Here is a 17,693-nt window from a genome sequence, read left to right on the forward strand (position 1 = left end):
CCAAAATCACATATTTTGGATCTTTCGTTCTCTCTCCTAAACTAACAACGCCTAAATAACCTCAAAATGAAAATTTTCAAGAATTAAAGTTCCTTAAAATATCATTAACTCTTCTAATTTTTTATTTTGACGCCGTAAACGGTCGTTTTGAGGTGTTGAGCGGCCACCGGTATTAAAAAGTGTAAAGTTCGGTGATCATACTGTTAAAAATTGAAGTTCAGTAACCACTATGTTAAAATGGTAAAGTTCAGTGGTCATGGATGTAATTTACCCAATAAAATTTATATCTTTCTTTTTGTCGGTTTTTCAAATTCATACTTACCACAAAGAATGAAAGTGTGTTTTCTGGAAAACGTATTTAATCTATGGTTTAAAACCAATTAGAATTCTTTTGAAAAAAAAAACAATTAGAATTATGTTTGTAGATTCAATGATTTTGAGTCGGTCTAAAATAAAGATAATTTAGGTGCCGTTTGTTGGCAAAAAAATATTTTTCTGATTTTCGGTGTTTGTTAGAAAGTGAAATGTTTTATACCTTTGAAGAGAATAAAACATTTTCATAAACTTTTGTAACCTTACTTGATTTTTTTCGTATCCATTTCAAAATAATAGTCATCCATTACTTTTTTTTGTTTTTCGATATTATGTCAAACATCAAAAAATATTTTATTTTCTAACACAATATTTTTCAACATTTAACCTTAGTTTTAGTTGTCTTAATATATGTTTTATAAACTTTTCATTAATTATATTGTAATTTATTAATATTTAGTACATTAAATTAAATATTTTTAATTGTTTTTCCATATACTTTTACATTGGTCAAGTTTGCTTAACGAATGGGGTAAAGGAGTACTAGAGTTTTAAGACTAATATAGTGACTATATATTTGATTGCAAATGTTTTTTTATTTTATTTTATTACTAATAAGGATCAATTTTGATCCTAACATTTTTAAGAAGTACAAATTTAGCTCTAAATATGAAATTTTGTAAATTTAATCATAACGTTTTTAAACATAGTCTTATGTTACCTAAAATTTGAATAAGCTGATTTAACTGTTATTTAATTATGAAATGATGTATTACCCCCTTAATTTAAGTATCCATGAAAGATGTACAATTTATGTTAATGATGGTAATGGGGAATGCACTAGTGGGTACCCAACACTATCCGATCCTAATGAGATTATGTGTACTCTGTATAAATAAGTATGAGACAGGTATGAGAAGACTCCTAGGTACATGTTATTCGGTACCCGTCATATATTTGCTTAATTTATTGATAATTGGGGGATTTAGGATTTTAATTTTAATTTTGAATTGTTAATTTGCAGATAATTATTAAATTTATTCTTTGTAATATTTTTATTTTATCTATTGATTTTTAATGCGTAAAGCTACTTGCGGTTACCCGCGATTTAAATGGGATGAGAATGGAATTCATAAAGTATACCGTTAAAGTAATGAAACGAGTACGAAGAGTTTGAGATTTACATTATCTACAAGTAACCTACCCCTTGTCATCCCTAATTTATGTCACTTTGTTGGGTTTTTTAGATAGAAATAAAGAAATAAAATAAATAGGGAAACTAATAAAATTAAAGGATCTACATCTCCACTTAATTTCTATTTTATTATTGATATTGGTTCTTGGTTCTTTTTAAATCATAAACAATTAGCCTATATATAGACCAATATTTAGTAACTACTAACCTATTTAGTAGCTATTAGTTACGGTAACCCTTAAGTTATTTATTACATATTAATTTTAGTAACTTTATTTATTAAAATATATTAAATATTTTTTCATAACTAATAAATCAAAATAACTAATTATTAGATTTTGAATCAAACCTATCACCTCCACGTACATTTTCTATTAAATGTGACTATATATATATATAGAGAGAGAGATGAGATCGATGTGACAATGACCAATTTTGTAACTAACCAAAATGAGGTGGCAAATTTGTAAATAAAAGGAAAGAAAAAATTATTTTATTTTTTTCTTCAAAATGCATTTTCCCAACTTTTTCAACCTTGTTTTTCAAAAAAATTTATACCGTTGGACTCGTCTTAATTAGATGGTCATTTTAAGATCCCAGAAGCTTGGGTAAAAAAATTTCCGGTGAATGGAATCCGACGATATGTTTTTCTGTGAGAAAAAAATGTCCAGAAAATTCTCAAAAAATTCCAGAAAATGTAAAACGTTATTCTAAGAAACTTTAATTCACTCAAAATGAGATTCCTTACGGTTTAGTCCCAAATCAACGGAATCCGGCGGTTAGATGAGCGTTTTCCGATAAAAAAACCCGAAAGTACCCAGAAAATTCTCAAAACCTTCCAAACAATGTAAAACATTATTTTGAGAAACTTTAATTCTTGAGTCAAAGTAGGATTTCTTACGGTTTAGTCCCAATAAAACGTTTTCCTTAATTTTATCCATTTTACATCCTTCAATAATTTATTAGGTCAAAACCGTAAGAAATCCCACTTTGGCCCAAGAATTAAAGTTTCTTAGAATAATATTTTACATTTTCTGAAATTTTTTGAGAATTTTATGGGCACCTTATTGCTCGCCAGAAAACGCCCACCCGGATTCCGTTCACCGGAATTTTTTTTACTTGAGCTTCAGGGATCTTAAAATGACCGTCTAATTTAGACGAGTCTAATAGTATAAAATTTTTTGAAAAACGAGGTTAGAAATATCAAGAAAATGTATTTTAAAGAAAAGAAATAAAACATTTTTCTGTTGGAACAATATAAGTATTATGTTGGAACAAATGGTACACTGATTTGGAACAATGTAAGTAGAAAAAAAAATGTGCCCAGAAAATTATCAAAAAATTCCAAAACATGTAAAACATCATTTTAAGAAATTTTAATTCTTGGCTCAAAGCGTGATTCCTTATAGTTTTAACCCAATAAATTGTTCAATCATGTAAAATGCATAAAATTAAGGAACAAGTTTTATTGGGATTAAACCATAAGAAATCCCGCTTCGACCCAAGAATTAAAATTTTTTAGAATAATGTTTCACATTTTTTGAAATTTTTTGAGAATTTTTTGAACACTTTTTTTCTCACCAGAAAATGCTCACCCGGATTCCGTTCACCGGAATTTTTTTTACTTGAACTTCAGGGATCTTAAAATGACCGTCTAATTTAGACAAGTCTAATAGTATAAAATTTTTCAAAAAATGAGGTTAGAAATGTCAGAAAAATGTATTTTAAAGAAAAGAAATAAAACAATTTTCTGTTGGAACAATATAAGTATTATGGTGGAACAAATGGTACACTGATTTTGAACAATGTAAGTAGGACAAAAAACGTGCCCAGAAAATTATCAAAAAATTTCAAAATATTTAAAACATCATTTTAAAAAATTTTAATTCTTGGCTCAAAACGAGATTCCTTACGGTTATAACCCAATAAATTGTTGAAGCTTGTAAAATGGATAAAATTAAGAAAAATGTTTTATTGGGACTAAACCGTAAGAAATTATGCTTCGACCCAAGAATTAAAGTTTCTTAGAATAATGTTTTACATTTTCTGGATTTTTTTGAGAATTTTTTGGAACTTTTTGTCTCGCCGAAAAACGTCCACCCGGATTCCGTTCACCAGAATTTTTTTTACTTGAGCTTCAGGGGTCTTAAAATGACCGTCTAATTTAGACGAGTCTAATAGTATAAAAAATTTTGAAAAACGATGTTAGAGATATTGGGAAAATGTATTTTAAAGAAAAGAAATAAAACAATTTTCTCTATCCTCTCTTTCATTTTATTTACAAATTTGCCACATTGCCCTTTTTAATTATAATCAAAACTACGTAGTTTTGTTATGTAACACAATAAGCTCCTTGTCATATCCTAACCCCTTGTCACACTAGATCTTCACCCCTATATATATACAGGCAAACCTTCATAAATTAATACTCGATAAATTAATAACCTCTTTAAAATAATAATTTCTTCTGGTCCCGATTTGGACCAGATCACTAATTTTATACTCGATAAATTAATAACCTCTATAAATTAATAAAATTTCATGATCCCAACATTATTAATTTATAAAGGTTTTACTATATATATATATATTTGATAAAATACCACATATATATTTACACCTCACTCAAATGAGTTTCCCAGCAATTTCTATAATAATACAACGCCAAATTTTTTATTTTTCTTCTATTAACATTTTGAAATCTAGCTAATGGGACATTTATTCAAAAACTCACCAATACATTTTTTTAGGGCTAATTATTAATCTAGCTGATTTGAAGAGGTCCATTAATATATTTGACTCACTTTGTTTTCATCTCATCAAATTAGATACTTTCATCCACTTTCGAAATGGACTCTTTGGTAGTAATTCGGCTTGTTAGTCATGAGGTGGTTCAACGACATCGTTTTTCTTGACTTATTATGACGTGTCGTGATCTATATGATAGAGATTGGGAGGTGCGGCTCGTTCATATCCTACGAGGGAACGGGGTATCTGACTGGATGGCAAACTACGCAGAGAGTTTGAGTTTAGGTCTTCACGAGTGTGATGCGCTTCCTGCAAGCATTCATGACATTCTTTTTTCTAATTTTTGTGGGTATGGGCTTCCCAGAATGACCATTCTTTAAAGATCGGTCTGTATTTGATGTTTTCTTAAGGTTAGCTCCTCCATTGTAACAAAAAAAAAATAAAAAATTGACTAATCAAAACCTATAAAATGGCTCAAACTTCTAATTTTACCCCAAAAAACTCTTTACCAAACAGTACTGAAACTATTTTCTGTTTCATTTTCAACGGTACTAATTAATTTCCTAAATAGCAAGCCACAAGTAGTAATATCAACATCCTGTCACCAACTACTACATTAACTATGGAAGAAGCCCTACATAATTAATTTGCTGGGATAATGTCAAATTTCACCCAATATATTTGGTAAAGTTCAGATTTAATCCTAATTTAAAAAATGATTCAAATTGAACCCCTAAAATATTTCCAAGCAAGTTCAATTTTAACCATACATTATCAAAAATTTGAAAAGACTTGTTTGACTGTTATTTAACTATCACATCAGACATCAATTATTTTGAAAATATTTAATGTGTTAGGCTTTGTTCTTTATTGCTGAAAAAAACTGAACTGAACTGAACTGAACTGAATTGAACTGAACTGAACTGAATTGAACTGAATACTGCTGAATACTGAACTGAACTGAATTTAATTGAATACTACTGAACTTAACTGAATACTACCGAACTGAACCGAACTAAACACTAATGATGATATTAGACTTTAAAATAATTTAATTGATAATAGTGGACATTAATAAACTTATAATAATAATAATGATGGTTCTAATAAATTTAATAATATCAATAATAAATAAATAAATATATTATTAAAGATAAAACTAAATTGAATATCAAATAAAAGCTCGGCTTGATAAAATTTTGGCTCGATAAAAACCTATAAAATTAAATAAAAATGAGTCTAATTTAAATTAAAAATACAAATTATATCCAAACACAAATTTACATATAGTTTAAAGCCTATGAAATCAAATACAAATTTTTATATGAATACAAACTCTTAACTTTTTATTCTAATTAAGGGTTAAAGTGTAAAAATATCCCTAACTTTTTGGGTCATGGGTAATTTTACCTCTAACATCTAAAATGGTGCAATTTTATCCCTAACATTGATAAATTCGATAAATTTGAGTGCAATTCCTAATTTTTAAATATGGAAGTATACTTTAGTTTTAATTTTTTTTATTAAACGATATATACTTTAATAAACTATCATTTCTTGACTATCATTTCTTAACTTTTATCTAATTTATAGAAATGATAAACTATAAATAATAATAATAATAAATTAAATAATAATTATTATTATTATAAATTATATATAAATAATTATAATATAATAAATAAGGATAAATCACTGAATACTGAAACTGAATACTGAAACTGGATGCTGAAACTGAATGCTAAAACTGAATGCTGAACTGAACTGAACTGAACTGAACTGAACTGATTGTTACTGAAATTAAGTGATAAAGAACAGGCCTTACTCACATAGTTACAAAAGACCTGTTAAAATGTTAATAATTAAGTCCGACACATAAGTTAATCATAAAAAAATTTGTGAAAGTGTCTAAAACGTTTACCGTATTACTAATATAGTTACAAGTAGCCAATAGAAAATGCACGAAACTATTTCAGTTCATTGATAAACTTGTTTGGACAGACTAATATGTTTAAATAATAGTTAAACTAATATTTTAAAAAATTTGGTAATATAAGCTAAAATTGATATTTCTTGAAAATGTTAGAGTTAAATTTACTAAATCAAAACTTCTTAGAATTCTGGAGTTAGGTTTTCAGTCAGTAATGATCGTGTCAGATGCCAAGACAGTTGTGGATAGTTTCCACTCATCCAAGGAGGATCTCTCGGATTTCGGAAATATTATAAAAGATTGTCAATTACTTTTTCAAAACCGACATGATATTAGCGTGTCTTTTCGTCCATAGTTAGCGAACATGGTAGCTCATACTTTAGCTAAAAATGCCATTTCCAATGCTAATCCTTTTACTTCTTTTACAATTCCTCCTTTTTCTGGAATCTGCATTGTATTCTATTCTGATGCTTTGTATTTTATTTAATGAGAAATCTCATTTCCCTTCAGAAAAAAAAAAAAAAAAATTCTTAGAATCAAATTTCATAATTAGTTTTCTAGTCTTCAAACATCTTTTTAATCATCCAAGTCCGCAAGCTTCATAATTAATTTTCATAGCCCCAATTTTCATTTTTCAAGGATGTACAGTTTGCTTAAATGACCAGCTAATAGAAAATTCAAAACTTTGTAGATGGCTGGCTACCAAACTACTTTATGATAATTAATTTAAGAAGCCCTACATAATTAAACTCGAATGCTGCATCTCTTACAAGTAGATAAGATTAAGTCACAAATATTTAAGAAATATAATTAATTTTAACGGGAATAAATGTCAAATCTAACTCTAACAATTAAACCGAATGTAAACTTAGATCGAATGTTTTTAAACAAGATCAATTTTGATCACGTGGTATCGAAAATTTGTAAGACTTGCTTAACTGTTATTTAACTGTCATATCAGACTTTCCAAACAAATTTCTCAATAAATTGAAACAGTTTCGTAGATTTTTAGTAATTATTAATCAAGTAAACAACAACAATTATTACTGCATGGGAGGAATATTTGAACAAAAACGCATTTGCAATTAACACATAAAAATAATTAGGCAAAAAACATTATATGAGGCCTTTAATTTTTCAGTTTTTAGTTCATTAAGCCACTAATATTTTATTTGGATACATTAAGTTTCCGATTTTTGTTTTTTTATTGCATTAAGACCTTACTTACGAAATTAGTTAGTTCTAAACATTTAATTTAGTAAAAAATATATATGTAATTTCATTTGTGTTTGAAATTATATTTTTTACCGTTTGAAATAAGGTTTTATAGTTTGCCTATAGTCATGTTACACACATAAAAATCTATTTTCAACTGCTCTAAAACCGTGAAAAATGCATATTTTAAATGCAGGTAAAATGAAAAACTATTTATTAACCGAATTTTATATTCAAAATTATTATTTTTGGTCATTAGTGCTATATATGATCAAAAATATAAAATAAAGACCTTAATGAATAAAAAATAAAAAATCAGAACTTGATAATGTTTTTTTTTTGTCAAATAAATAACTAACAAAAACAAATATTTTTTTTTTTTTAAAAAAAAAAATTTGCGCACAATGCGCTTACATTAAAGAAGAAAGAAAAATCCCCACCAAACCTGGATGTGATTCGAACCCATGACCTCCCAAGGCATAGGTAAGCTCTCAACCACTAGGCTAAGAGCTTCACCACACATACTGAATAGATAGTTACCTATGGATAATTCATCTATAAAAAATTAATTATGTTAATCTAATTTCGTTACTGCCAAAATTTCTTTTCTTTTAATTGATATTACAACGTAGTATACGAATGAATAGTATACATAGTTAAAATAATATATGCCTTCTATGGTTACTTTGTTTTTGACAAAGTACCATTACTTGATATGTTTTCACCATTGGATGATGGAGTATAAAATTAATCCAATGGTGAAAACACACAAAGTAAGGCTTACTTTGTCAAAAACAAAATAAGCATAGCCTTTACCTGTTTCATTAATATTTATAATACTTTTTTCTAATTATTAAATATAATACTTTTAATTGTTTTTCATAGAAATTTCAGTGGTCAAGTTTGCTAAGAAGTGGGGTAAGGGAATAATAGACATTAAGGAGTTTTTATTTTATTTATTATTATTTTTTTTTTTTTTGTACTTACTGCTTCAAATTGGAACTATATATATATATATAGTTTCAAATACTTTTATTTTATAACAACTCCTCAACACCTTTCTCAATATTGAGTGAGTCATGGAGAAAATAAATTCTTTTTCAGTCATAGTTATTTTGTGTTTCATGTGTTTACTGAAATGCATAGATGAAAGCAAAGCCATAAGTAATATCAATGCTGATGAGGATGCGTTGCTTGCCTTGAAAGCTCGTATCACTAATGATCCTCAAAATCTATTAGCATCAAACTGGTCTAAAGATACATCAGTGTGCAATTGGATTGGTATTACTTGTGGAACTCGTCATCGCAGAGTTACGAAGATACTACTTGAAAACACCAGATTAACAGGAACCGTTCCTCCACAAATTGGGAACCTTTCATTCCTAGGCACATTCTCTTTATTCAATAACTCATTCCATGGCTCTTTGCCGGTTGAACTTTCCAATTTACGCCGATTGAAGTTTTTTCTCTTGGCATATAATCTTTTCACTGGGACTATCCCCTCTTGGATTGGATCTTTCTCCCAACTTCAGTTACTTGGTCTCGACACTAATCACTTTGGAGGTTAATTTCTTCTTTCCCTTATTTGTTACCTTTTTTCATGTTGTAAAAACATTTCAATCTTAAGCTTAATTTGGAGATTTAGTCTCAATGTACAACGGTGCAATCTTAAACCTAAGGTCTACTAGATTGTTCAATTTTAAACTTCATTAACAAAAGATGAATTTTTTTACCCAATAGGATGAAATGACCGTCTTTTTAATCTCCATTGACATAAATAATGTTTTAATGATGGGAATAATTTCATATATTAATTTTCATGTATCGTTACAGGTGGCATTCCCTTACAAATATGCAACTTATCAAAACTCCATCATCTTTATTTGGGAATCAATAATATTGAAGGTCAATATATCTACTATAAATAATTGTTTATATTACTCATAATTAGTGTCATCACTTCGATGGTTGGATTTTTCCATAGATAATCTAACAGCAATCTTTCATCAAATACATTTGCTCATATTCGTGCATTAACTTTTGTCTCTTACAATTTTCTATTTTAAATTCATGTGAACCTACTGAATTGCATGTGTAATTTAGTGAAACTTATATAAAATTTAATTAAAATTAAAAGTATAATTCGGTACAAAAAAACATAGTAAAATAAAACATAATGAAATTAACCTAAAACACTAACATATATATGAAATTGAAGTTTTTAATTACTTTTGGTATATATTATAGAAATAAAAGTTGAGTTTTATGATATTTAAAAATAATAATTCGTGTGTTTAATAAATATGAATAAGAGCCCATTTTATTGGGATTTAGAAGAAATTTACATTATATAAAATATATGACTAATTTGGTAAATTTTTGATATTTATATTAAATTAATTCAAATGACATGGATTAACATATTGAATTGACATGTAAAAAAATATTAATTATATGGTAACAAATGTATTTATTCTCAACCAAATTCATCTATCTTCAAGTTATGTTTAGACACTAAACATTTGCTTGATTAAATATTCTGCTTTCTATATAAAAAAATCATTTTTTATAAATCTTATTAGACACAGATAACATTTCTTGAGATTTCATTGGAGACTATTAATATGGAAAAAATCATCAGCCCCGTCCCTGAGCATGGACAGTAGGGGCGCCTGCCCAGGGCCCAAGGATGAGAAGGGCCCTAATTATAGTGATGCATTAGTACCTATTAAATTATACTTGATTAAATTAAAAAAAAATATAGTTGACGTTGACTTTAGATTCTTTCCAAATTAGTTTTTCCAAATAAAAAACGTTGGCATCAGTTATTAAATAGTCTTTCTAAATTCCCTAATTTATCTCGGATTCTTTCCAAATTTCCTAATAAAAACTTTGGGCATCAATTCCTTAATTTATCTCAAAGTATTTCTATAATTATCTTTCCCACCTATCAATCCCAACAAAAATTTATAATTTATCTCTCCCTTTTTTAATCACACTCCAATCCCAAAGAATATTAAACAGTAATATTATCCTACATCCGCAGTTCATTTCAATTCATCAGCTATATAATCAATTTTGTTTTCTAATCACCTCACTGTGAAACTTCCAATTACTAATAATCTTTTTTGTTGTCTTTGAGAAATTCTATCAGATTCTGATTGACTCGGTCTTCAAAAGAAGTTTCGGAAAAATGTATCAAAATCTTCCAATTTCAAGAACTTAGGTGCTAAACCTCGTTAAATGATGTGATTTTCAAATTTGGTTTTTCACTTTTCCGTTATCATGCTTTGTATTGTAAAGAGCATAAAATCTATTAGAACTATTTCATAATTTATTAAATTTAAGAAATTTACTTCTAGAAATGTTCATAGACATCATTTTGTATAAGAAATTGGGTACTTAAAGCAATATAAAATGTTTTTATTAGATATTTTATTAAATGTAACAAGAAAAGTGTCATTTTTAAGTAATCTTCTTTTATATACTTTACTTTTCTACTTATTTTTTTTTAATTTCCGCTTATTTATTAGGGTCCCATTTGGTAATTCGCCCTCGGGCCTCTAAAATCTCAGGATCAGCCCTGAAAAGCATCATAAGATCTATAATCATTATGATTTTGATGTATTAAGTTCTTGAAATTTTTATTTTTGTTTTTGTTAAGTCCCTCATAATTCAAATGTATTTTGATTTTCATTTATAATAGTTTAAAAATAATTTTTTTTATACGTGTGATATGATATTATTGAGAAAAAATAAAATGAGTGAATCTTATTTTCAATTTGTAAAAAAAAAAATATAATTTTAAACACAAATAAAATAAGTGAATTTATATTAACTAATGTTTATAATTAGCTAATTTGACAACCAAGGGACTTAATGTGAATTTTTTTTTTATAAAAAAAAAGTGACATACAATATGAATCTCCTTCAAGGAAGGTTCTTTTATACATAAGTATATTAAAAATAGACTAATTGACCTAAACAGATTTTGAATTTTCATTCGGAATCTAGAAAAGAAAATATAGCACATTAATGGAAAATAGAAGCTAATCAAAGAAGCATATATCTGTTATATTTGGTTGCTACAATTTTTTTAGTTGTTGGCTAGGCAAAGTAAGTGGATAAGGATATTTTATCTTCACCAAAAGTTCCTAAAGCTATAAAATGTTTTTGTAGAAATCAATAAAATTAAATTTCTATAGTCTTAAGGATTAAGAATGAATAATTTTAAATTTAATGAAATTGCATACATTATTAGAGGAATCAGATTCTCCGACTCAAATGAAGGATTTTCTATAGAAAAATTTATACGTGTTGTATACACATTGACAAGTTAAAAAATCATTTTATTTATTTATATATCAATTTTTATATGGACAGTCCTCCATATATATTAGAAGATCCGATTGCTTTAATAATTTATCGTAGAACTGAGCCAAATTTGGTCGAACAGTTAATTCTCCTATGAAAGATTCAATTGGAATGTTGCAAATAGCATAGTTCTATGACTATGAACAGAAAAATTGAATAAATATTTTAAATTATACATAAAGTAACTCTATACATAAACTATAACTCCATATAGATAACATCTATTTACAGTTACATATTCTACTTATAATCTCATGTGTGTGTATATATATATAACTAACAAATGAATTAAATTAATCAGTTACAAATTTATCCTTTGATTTTTATAGGAGAAATTCCAAAGTGCATTGGTAATCTTATAAATTTGGAGACATTAGCCATGGTAAGAAATTCCATTGGTGGTCAAATTCCTTCATCTATTGGAAATCTTACCGCATTAAGGACTCTTGACTTCGGAGAAAACAAATTGACAGGTATTTATCCGTACTCGTAGATGTTTTAGAATTAATCTAAATTCAATCTTTACTATTTTATATGAAACTGTTAAATCTTTATACGTACTTGCATTTACATACTTAAAAGTTAATTACACCTTTTACTCCCTAGACCTGTCTAAAAAAGTTAACTATCCCACTGTACTTTGAAAAAGTTGAAATTCAGAAGTCTATTGTCAATTTACAAAAATTTGGAGATATTAACCATACGGAGTAAGGACTTCGTTTAATAATACTTTGTTATCAGGTTTTTTATTCTGATCTGGTTGAGGTGGTTTTCATTTACCAGCACAAAATTTCTATTAGTAATAAAATGTTTTAGAATCTAGTTTGATTCTTCATTATGATGAAATTATCGAGACAATTGAAAATATATTTTATATCAAAGTATTGAATCTTGATACCTACTTAGCAGTTACATATTATCAATGGAACTTAACTAACCAATTTGAACCAATTTGTTAATATGTACCGTAAGTGCAAAAGATCAAAATTTTGAAGACTAAATTTTACAAATATGGAGTAAGGACTAAGTCTAACAAATTGGACATCAAGTTGTCTTGAGTGCTAAGATTTAGTGACTATAAATGTGTTTTCTTATATGAGCATTAGGTAGAGAGTTGTAGTAATTTTTTATATATATTTTCTAGGAAAGTTCTTAGTTTAGTGTGATTTTCATAGGTTTAATGTCTATTTATACCCTTAAACTTGGCACATTTTGTCTATTGACACCCTGAACTTTTAAAATAACCTATCACACACTTATAGTTGGCTTTAAAAACCTATTACACACTTATAGTTAGTTCATTCGGACCTCCTACACACAAAATCATTGATCTTTTGTCTTTAACGAACAAGTTGGTATACGTGTTATAGAAAAAAAGAAAAGCGCGTGAATTCGTTCGGTATGCCACCTCATCTGTCAAAGACGAAAAATCAACGATTTTGTGTGCATGAGGTCCGAATGAGCCAACTATAAGTGTGTGATAGATTTTTAAAACTAACTATAAGTGTGTCATAGGTTTTTAAAGTCAACTATAAATGTGTGATATGTTATTTTAAAAGTTTAGGGTGCTATTAGATAAAACTTGCCAAATTTAGGTGTGTATATATGCATTGAGGTCCGAATGAGCCAACTATAGGTGTGTGATAGATTTTTAAAACTAACTATAAGTGTGTCATATGTTTTTAAAGTCAACTATAAATATGTGATATGTTATTTTAAAAGTTTAGGGTGCTATTAGATAAAACTTGCCAAATTTAGGTATGTATATATGCATTAAACCGATTTTCATAATTATATTGTAAATTGTTGGTTGTGGCTATGTCATGGATGTAGACACAAATTAACCATTACATAACATGTAAGCAATTATAAAATTATAAATTTGGAGGACACAAATTACTTTTTGACTCTTTCATATATTTAAGTTACAGAACACGAAAAGAAACAACTGAATAAACTTCAAAGAATTTCTATTGGCAAATTGCACTTTCTTCTTCTTAATTCATTTCTTATTAAATTTTTTTGGGTAATTAATTTATTAGTCCCTATATTTTGACAAAACACACGGTTTAGTCCTTGTATTTTCAAAAACACATGATAAAGTCCCTAACTTTTTTCTCAATGAACTGTTTAGTCCCTAACATTTTTCTCGGTGAACTGTTTAGTCCCTGCCGTTAGACTCTCATGAAGATTTTGTTAGTCAATTTGGATTTGCGATCTTCTTTTCATTTCCTTTAAACTCTAATGCATCTGAAATCAACTTTGAATGTTCTTCTTCTTGATTTTCTTCTTAATCGTTCAAATTCGTATGCATTGGGTCTTTTCTTTTTCTTGTTCTCCATACAAATAACTTCTTTTAAATTAGACTTTCTCTTCTAAAGTTTGAAGGTAAATAGTAAAGGGTAATTTAGTCATTTCTGAAGTCATAAACGGTAAAAAAAATATAACAAACAGACGGAAGGACTAAACAGTTCATTGATAAAAAGGTTAGGGACCTTACCATGTGTTTTTGAAAATACAGGGACTAAACAGTGTGTTTTGTCAAAATATAGGGACTAATAAATTAATTACCCATTTTTTTTTGTATAATTCTAGTTAATAGAAAATCCAATTTGCAGCCATTTTAAGTCTATGAGAGACCAAGTTTATCATATTTCTTTTTCATTTAAATTATATACTTTATATACAATTGAATTGCAAAATTTTACATTAGTAAAAATTGTTTTATTATTAAAAAGTTATTCAAGTAACCTTGTGTATTGTAAAGTTCATTCATCAATAAGAAATCTAGTTGGATAGAAAATTGAAGTTTGGAAGTAGGGAGGAAGATTTCAATTACTAGAAAAAACATGGGTCTTAATAAACAACACACCTCTTAGGCAGTATATATAACTCTTGGACAAAACAACATGACTCTTAAGAAACAACATAACTCTTAGGAAACATACATAACTCTTGGATAATACAATGAACCAAAATTCTTAACTTTGGAGAAACCATGTTGAAAAATGACAAATATATATTTGTACTTTTATGAGATGTTAAATTTGTTATTGGGTTTAAATATATATCTTCCTTCAAATTTTAGTTGAATTTTTTTATAAACACAATTTTAATTTAGAATTTTTCAAATGAATTGTGACGGCAGGCAGCATTCCCTTTGAAATGGGTAACATTGCTTACCTGGAGGAACTATATCTCGGAGTTAACAACCTTGATGGAATGCTTCCTTCCAACATTTTTAAAATTACAACATTAAAGAATTTAGTGTTAGATACTAATAATCTCTCAGGCAGTCTTCCTCCAAGTTTTGGTCTCTATCTTCCCAACCTTGAGGGAATTTATATTGGAGACAATAATTTCCATGGTCCTATTCCCATATCTCTCTCTAATGCCTCTAAACTCACTGAGATTGACTTGGATTTAAACATGTTCTCTGGCATTATTCCAGTTGCTCTTGGAAATTTAAGAAAGCTTCAATTTCTCAATTTATGGAACAATCAACTCAATAGTCAACCTTTACTGACTTTATTTTCCTCATTGACGAATTGCAAAAAGTTGACATTTTTAGACTTGGGTAACAATCCATTGAAGGCTACTCTACCAATTTTCATAGGAAACCTATCTTCTTCCCTCGAATATTTTAAAATGTATGGTTCTGGACTAATAGGAACCATTCCCAAGGAAATTGGAAACTTAACTAGCTTGATTTCATTGAATCTAGGAGATAACAATTTAAAAGGATTCATTCCTAGGACAATTAGAAAAATGAGGAAGCTTCAAATATTAGATATTGAGTTAAATAGAATCCAAGGGTCCATACCTACTGAATTATGTGGTTTACAGAGATTGAGTGACATATATTTTGGGGGTAATAAGCTCTCTAGAAATATCCCGTCTTGTTTGGGTAATCTCAGTTCTCTTAGAAAGCTCTATTTGGATTCTAACAAACTCAATTCTACTATTCCATCAACTTTTTGGAGGCTTAAAGATGTGCTTGAACTCAAGCTATCATCAAATTCCTTAAGCGGTGATCTTCCAATAGATATTGGCAGTTTGAGAGCTATTACATTACTTGATTTGTCTAGAAATCAATTATCAGGTAGTATACCACCCATCTTTGAATGCCTTCAAACTCTAAAGCGTCTCTCTTTATCTAATAATAGATTGGAGGGTTCCATTCCTGAATCATTTGGTGATGCTATAAGTTTGGAATTCATAGATTTGTCATTCAATAATCTCTCAGGAAAAATACCCAATTCCCTAGAGAAATTAAAATATATCAAGGATTTTAATGTGTCCTTCAATGAACTACAAGGAGAAATTCCTAATGGAGGGCCGTTTATGAACTTAACAACCCAATCATTTATAGGAAATAAAGGACTTTGTGGGGCACCTAAATTCCAAGTCAATCCATGCAGAACTAGCAATGAGAACCATTCAAAGAAAATCAAGATAACACTGGTTGCAATTGTATTAACAACTTTGGCACTTGGAATTGTTATTGTTGTCCTAATTTGGCATTGGAAAAGGAAAACAAGATTGTTGACTCACCAAGTGAATTTTCCACCTTTACCAATATGGCAAAGAATTTCTATTCATGAGCTTCAACGGGCAACAAATAAATTTGATGAGGTGAATTTGCTTGGCAAGGGGAGTTTTGGTTCGGTATATAGAGGGAATCTTTCAAATGGCTTGTCCGTTGCAGTTAAGGTTTTCAATTTGGAGTTAGAAGGAGCATTCCGGAGTTTTGATGTGGAGTGTGAAGTACTGCGTGAGATTCGACATAGAAACCTTGTGAAAATAATCACGAGTTGTTGTACCACTGAATTTAAGGCTTTAGTCATGGACTTCATGCCTAATTGGAGCCTGGAAAAGTGGTTGTATTCTCACAACTACTTTTTGGACATTTTTCAGAGATTGAACATAATGATTGATGTTGCATCAGCAGTTGAATATATTCATCATGGTTATATGACTCCTATTGTTCATTGTGATTTGAAGCCTAGTAATATCCTTCTAGATGACGATGTGGTTGCTCATGTAACTGATTTTGGCATAGCGAAGCTCGTCGGAGAAGATCAATCTTTCATACAAACTATAAATCTTGCAACTATTGGATACATGGCCCCAGGTGATGTTTGATTTTCTGTATATATATTATACTTGAAATAGTAATTTATTGTGCGACACTAATTAAAACAAATTTTGATGCAGAGTATGGATCAGAAGGACTTGTTTCTATAAAGGGTGATATATACAGTTTTGGTATTCTGTTGATCGAAACTTTCACAAGAAAAAGGCCTACGGATGAGATGTTTAACGAAGATATGAGTATGAAGAAATGGGTTAAAGATTCAGTACCTTCTGGAGTCACTCAACTTGTTGATCCCAATTTGCTTAGGGTCAACGAACGACATTATTTGGCTAAGATAGATTGCACATCTTCAATTATGAACTTAGCCTTAAAATGTTGTGTAGATGTACCTAAGGAGAGGATTGGTATCAAAGATGTTCTAATTACTCTCAACAAGATCAAAGTTAAGCTTCTCAATGATGTTCAATTAACTTAATAAGTATGTAATCATTCATATATTAAAATTAATTTATGGTGTTAATGCTTTACTTATTTTTTTTATTCTAGCAATTTGTCATAAATAAATATCAGCTTTATAGTATCAACAGAATTTTAAACACTCGGTATTTCTTGGTTTCAATATTTTTGTTCATAGTCTTGCAAAGTGTTTCCTTATTATTATTTGGAATAAAATGTAAAAATATCAATAACGTTTACAGTCAGAAACAATTTTATCCATAACGTTAGCAGGTAAGAGCAATTTCACCCCTAACGTTGACAAGTTGGGTCAATTTCATATATTATTATGTAACACATATATTTTGTTTCTTATTCTATACCAA

At 28.4% G+C, this 17,693-nt stretch overlaps 1 protein-coding gene across 2 annotated transcripts; it reads left to right on the plus strand.

Annotated features, from left to right (window-relative positions):
* The first annotated feature begins 8,441 nt into the window (after positions 1–8,441).
* Positions 8,442–17,399, plus strand: LOC136202608 (probable LRR receptor-like serine/threonine-protein kinase At3g47570). 2 transcript variants are annotated; one of them, XM_065993336.1, is made up of 5 exons: positions 8,442–8,963; positions 9,234–9,305; positions 12,104–12,247; positions 14,923–16,908; positions 16,992–17,399. In XM_065993336.1, the coding sequence occupies exons 1-5, from the start codon at positions 8,480–8,482 to the stop codon at positions 17,345–17,347; spliced, it is 3,042 nt and encodes a 1,013-aa protein (XP_065849408.1). In that variant the 5' UTR covers positions 8,442–8,479; the 3' UTR covers positions 17,348–17,399. The 2 variants fall into 2 exon arrangements, with proteins under 2 accessions (XP_065849408.1, XP_065849409.1); XM_065993337.1 differs by lacking the exon at positions 9,234–9,305.
* Positions 17,400–17,693: the final 294 nt, after the last annotated feature.

The sequence above is a fragment of the Euphorbia lathyris genome, chromosome 8, assembly GCF_963576675.1.
Source record: "Euphorbia lathyris chromosome 8, ddEupLath1.1, whole genome shotgun sequence".
In the NCBI taxonomy this organism is placed as follows: domain Eukaryota; kingdom Viridiplantae; phylum Streptophyta; class Magnoliopsida; order Malpighiales; family Euphorbiaceae; genus Euphorbia; species Euphorbia lathyris.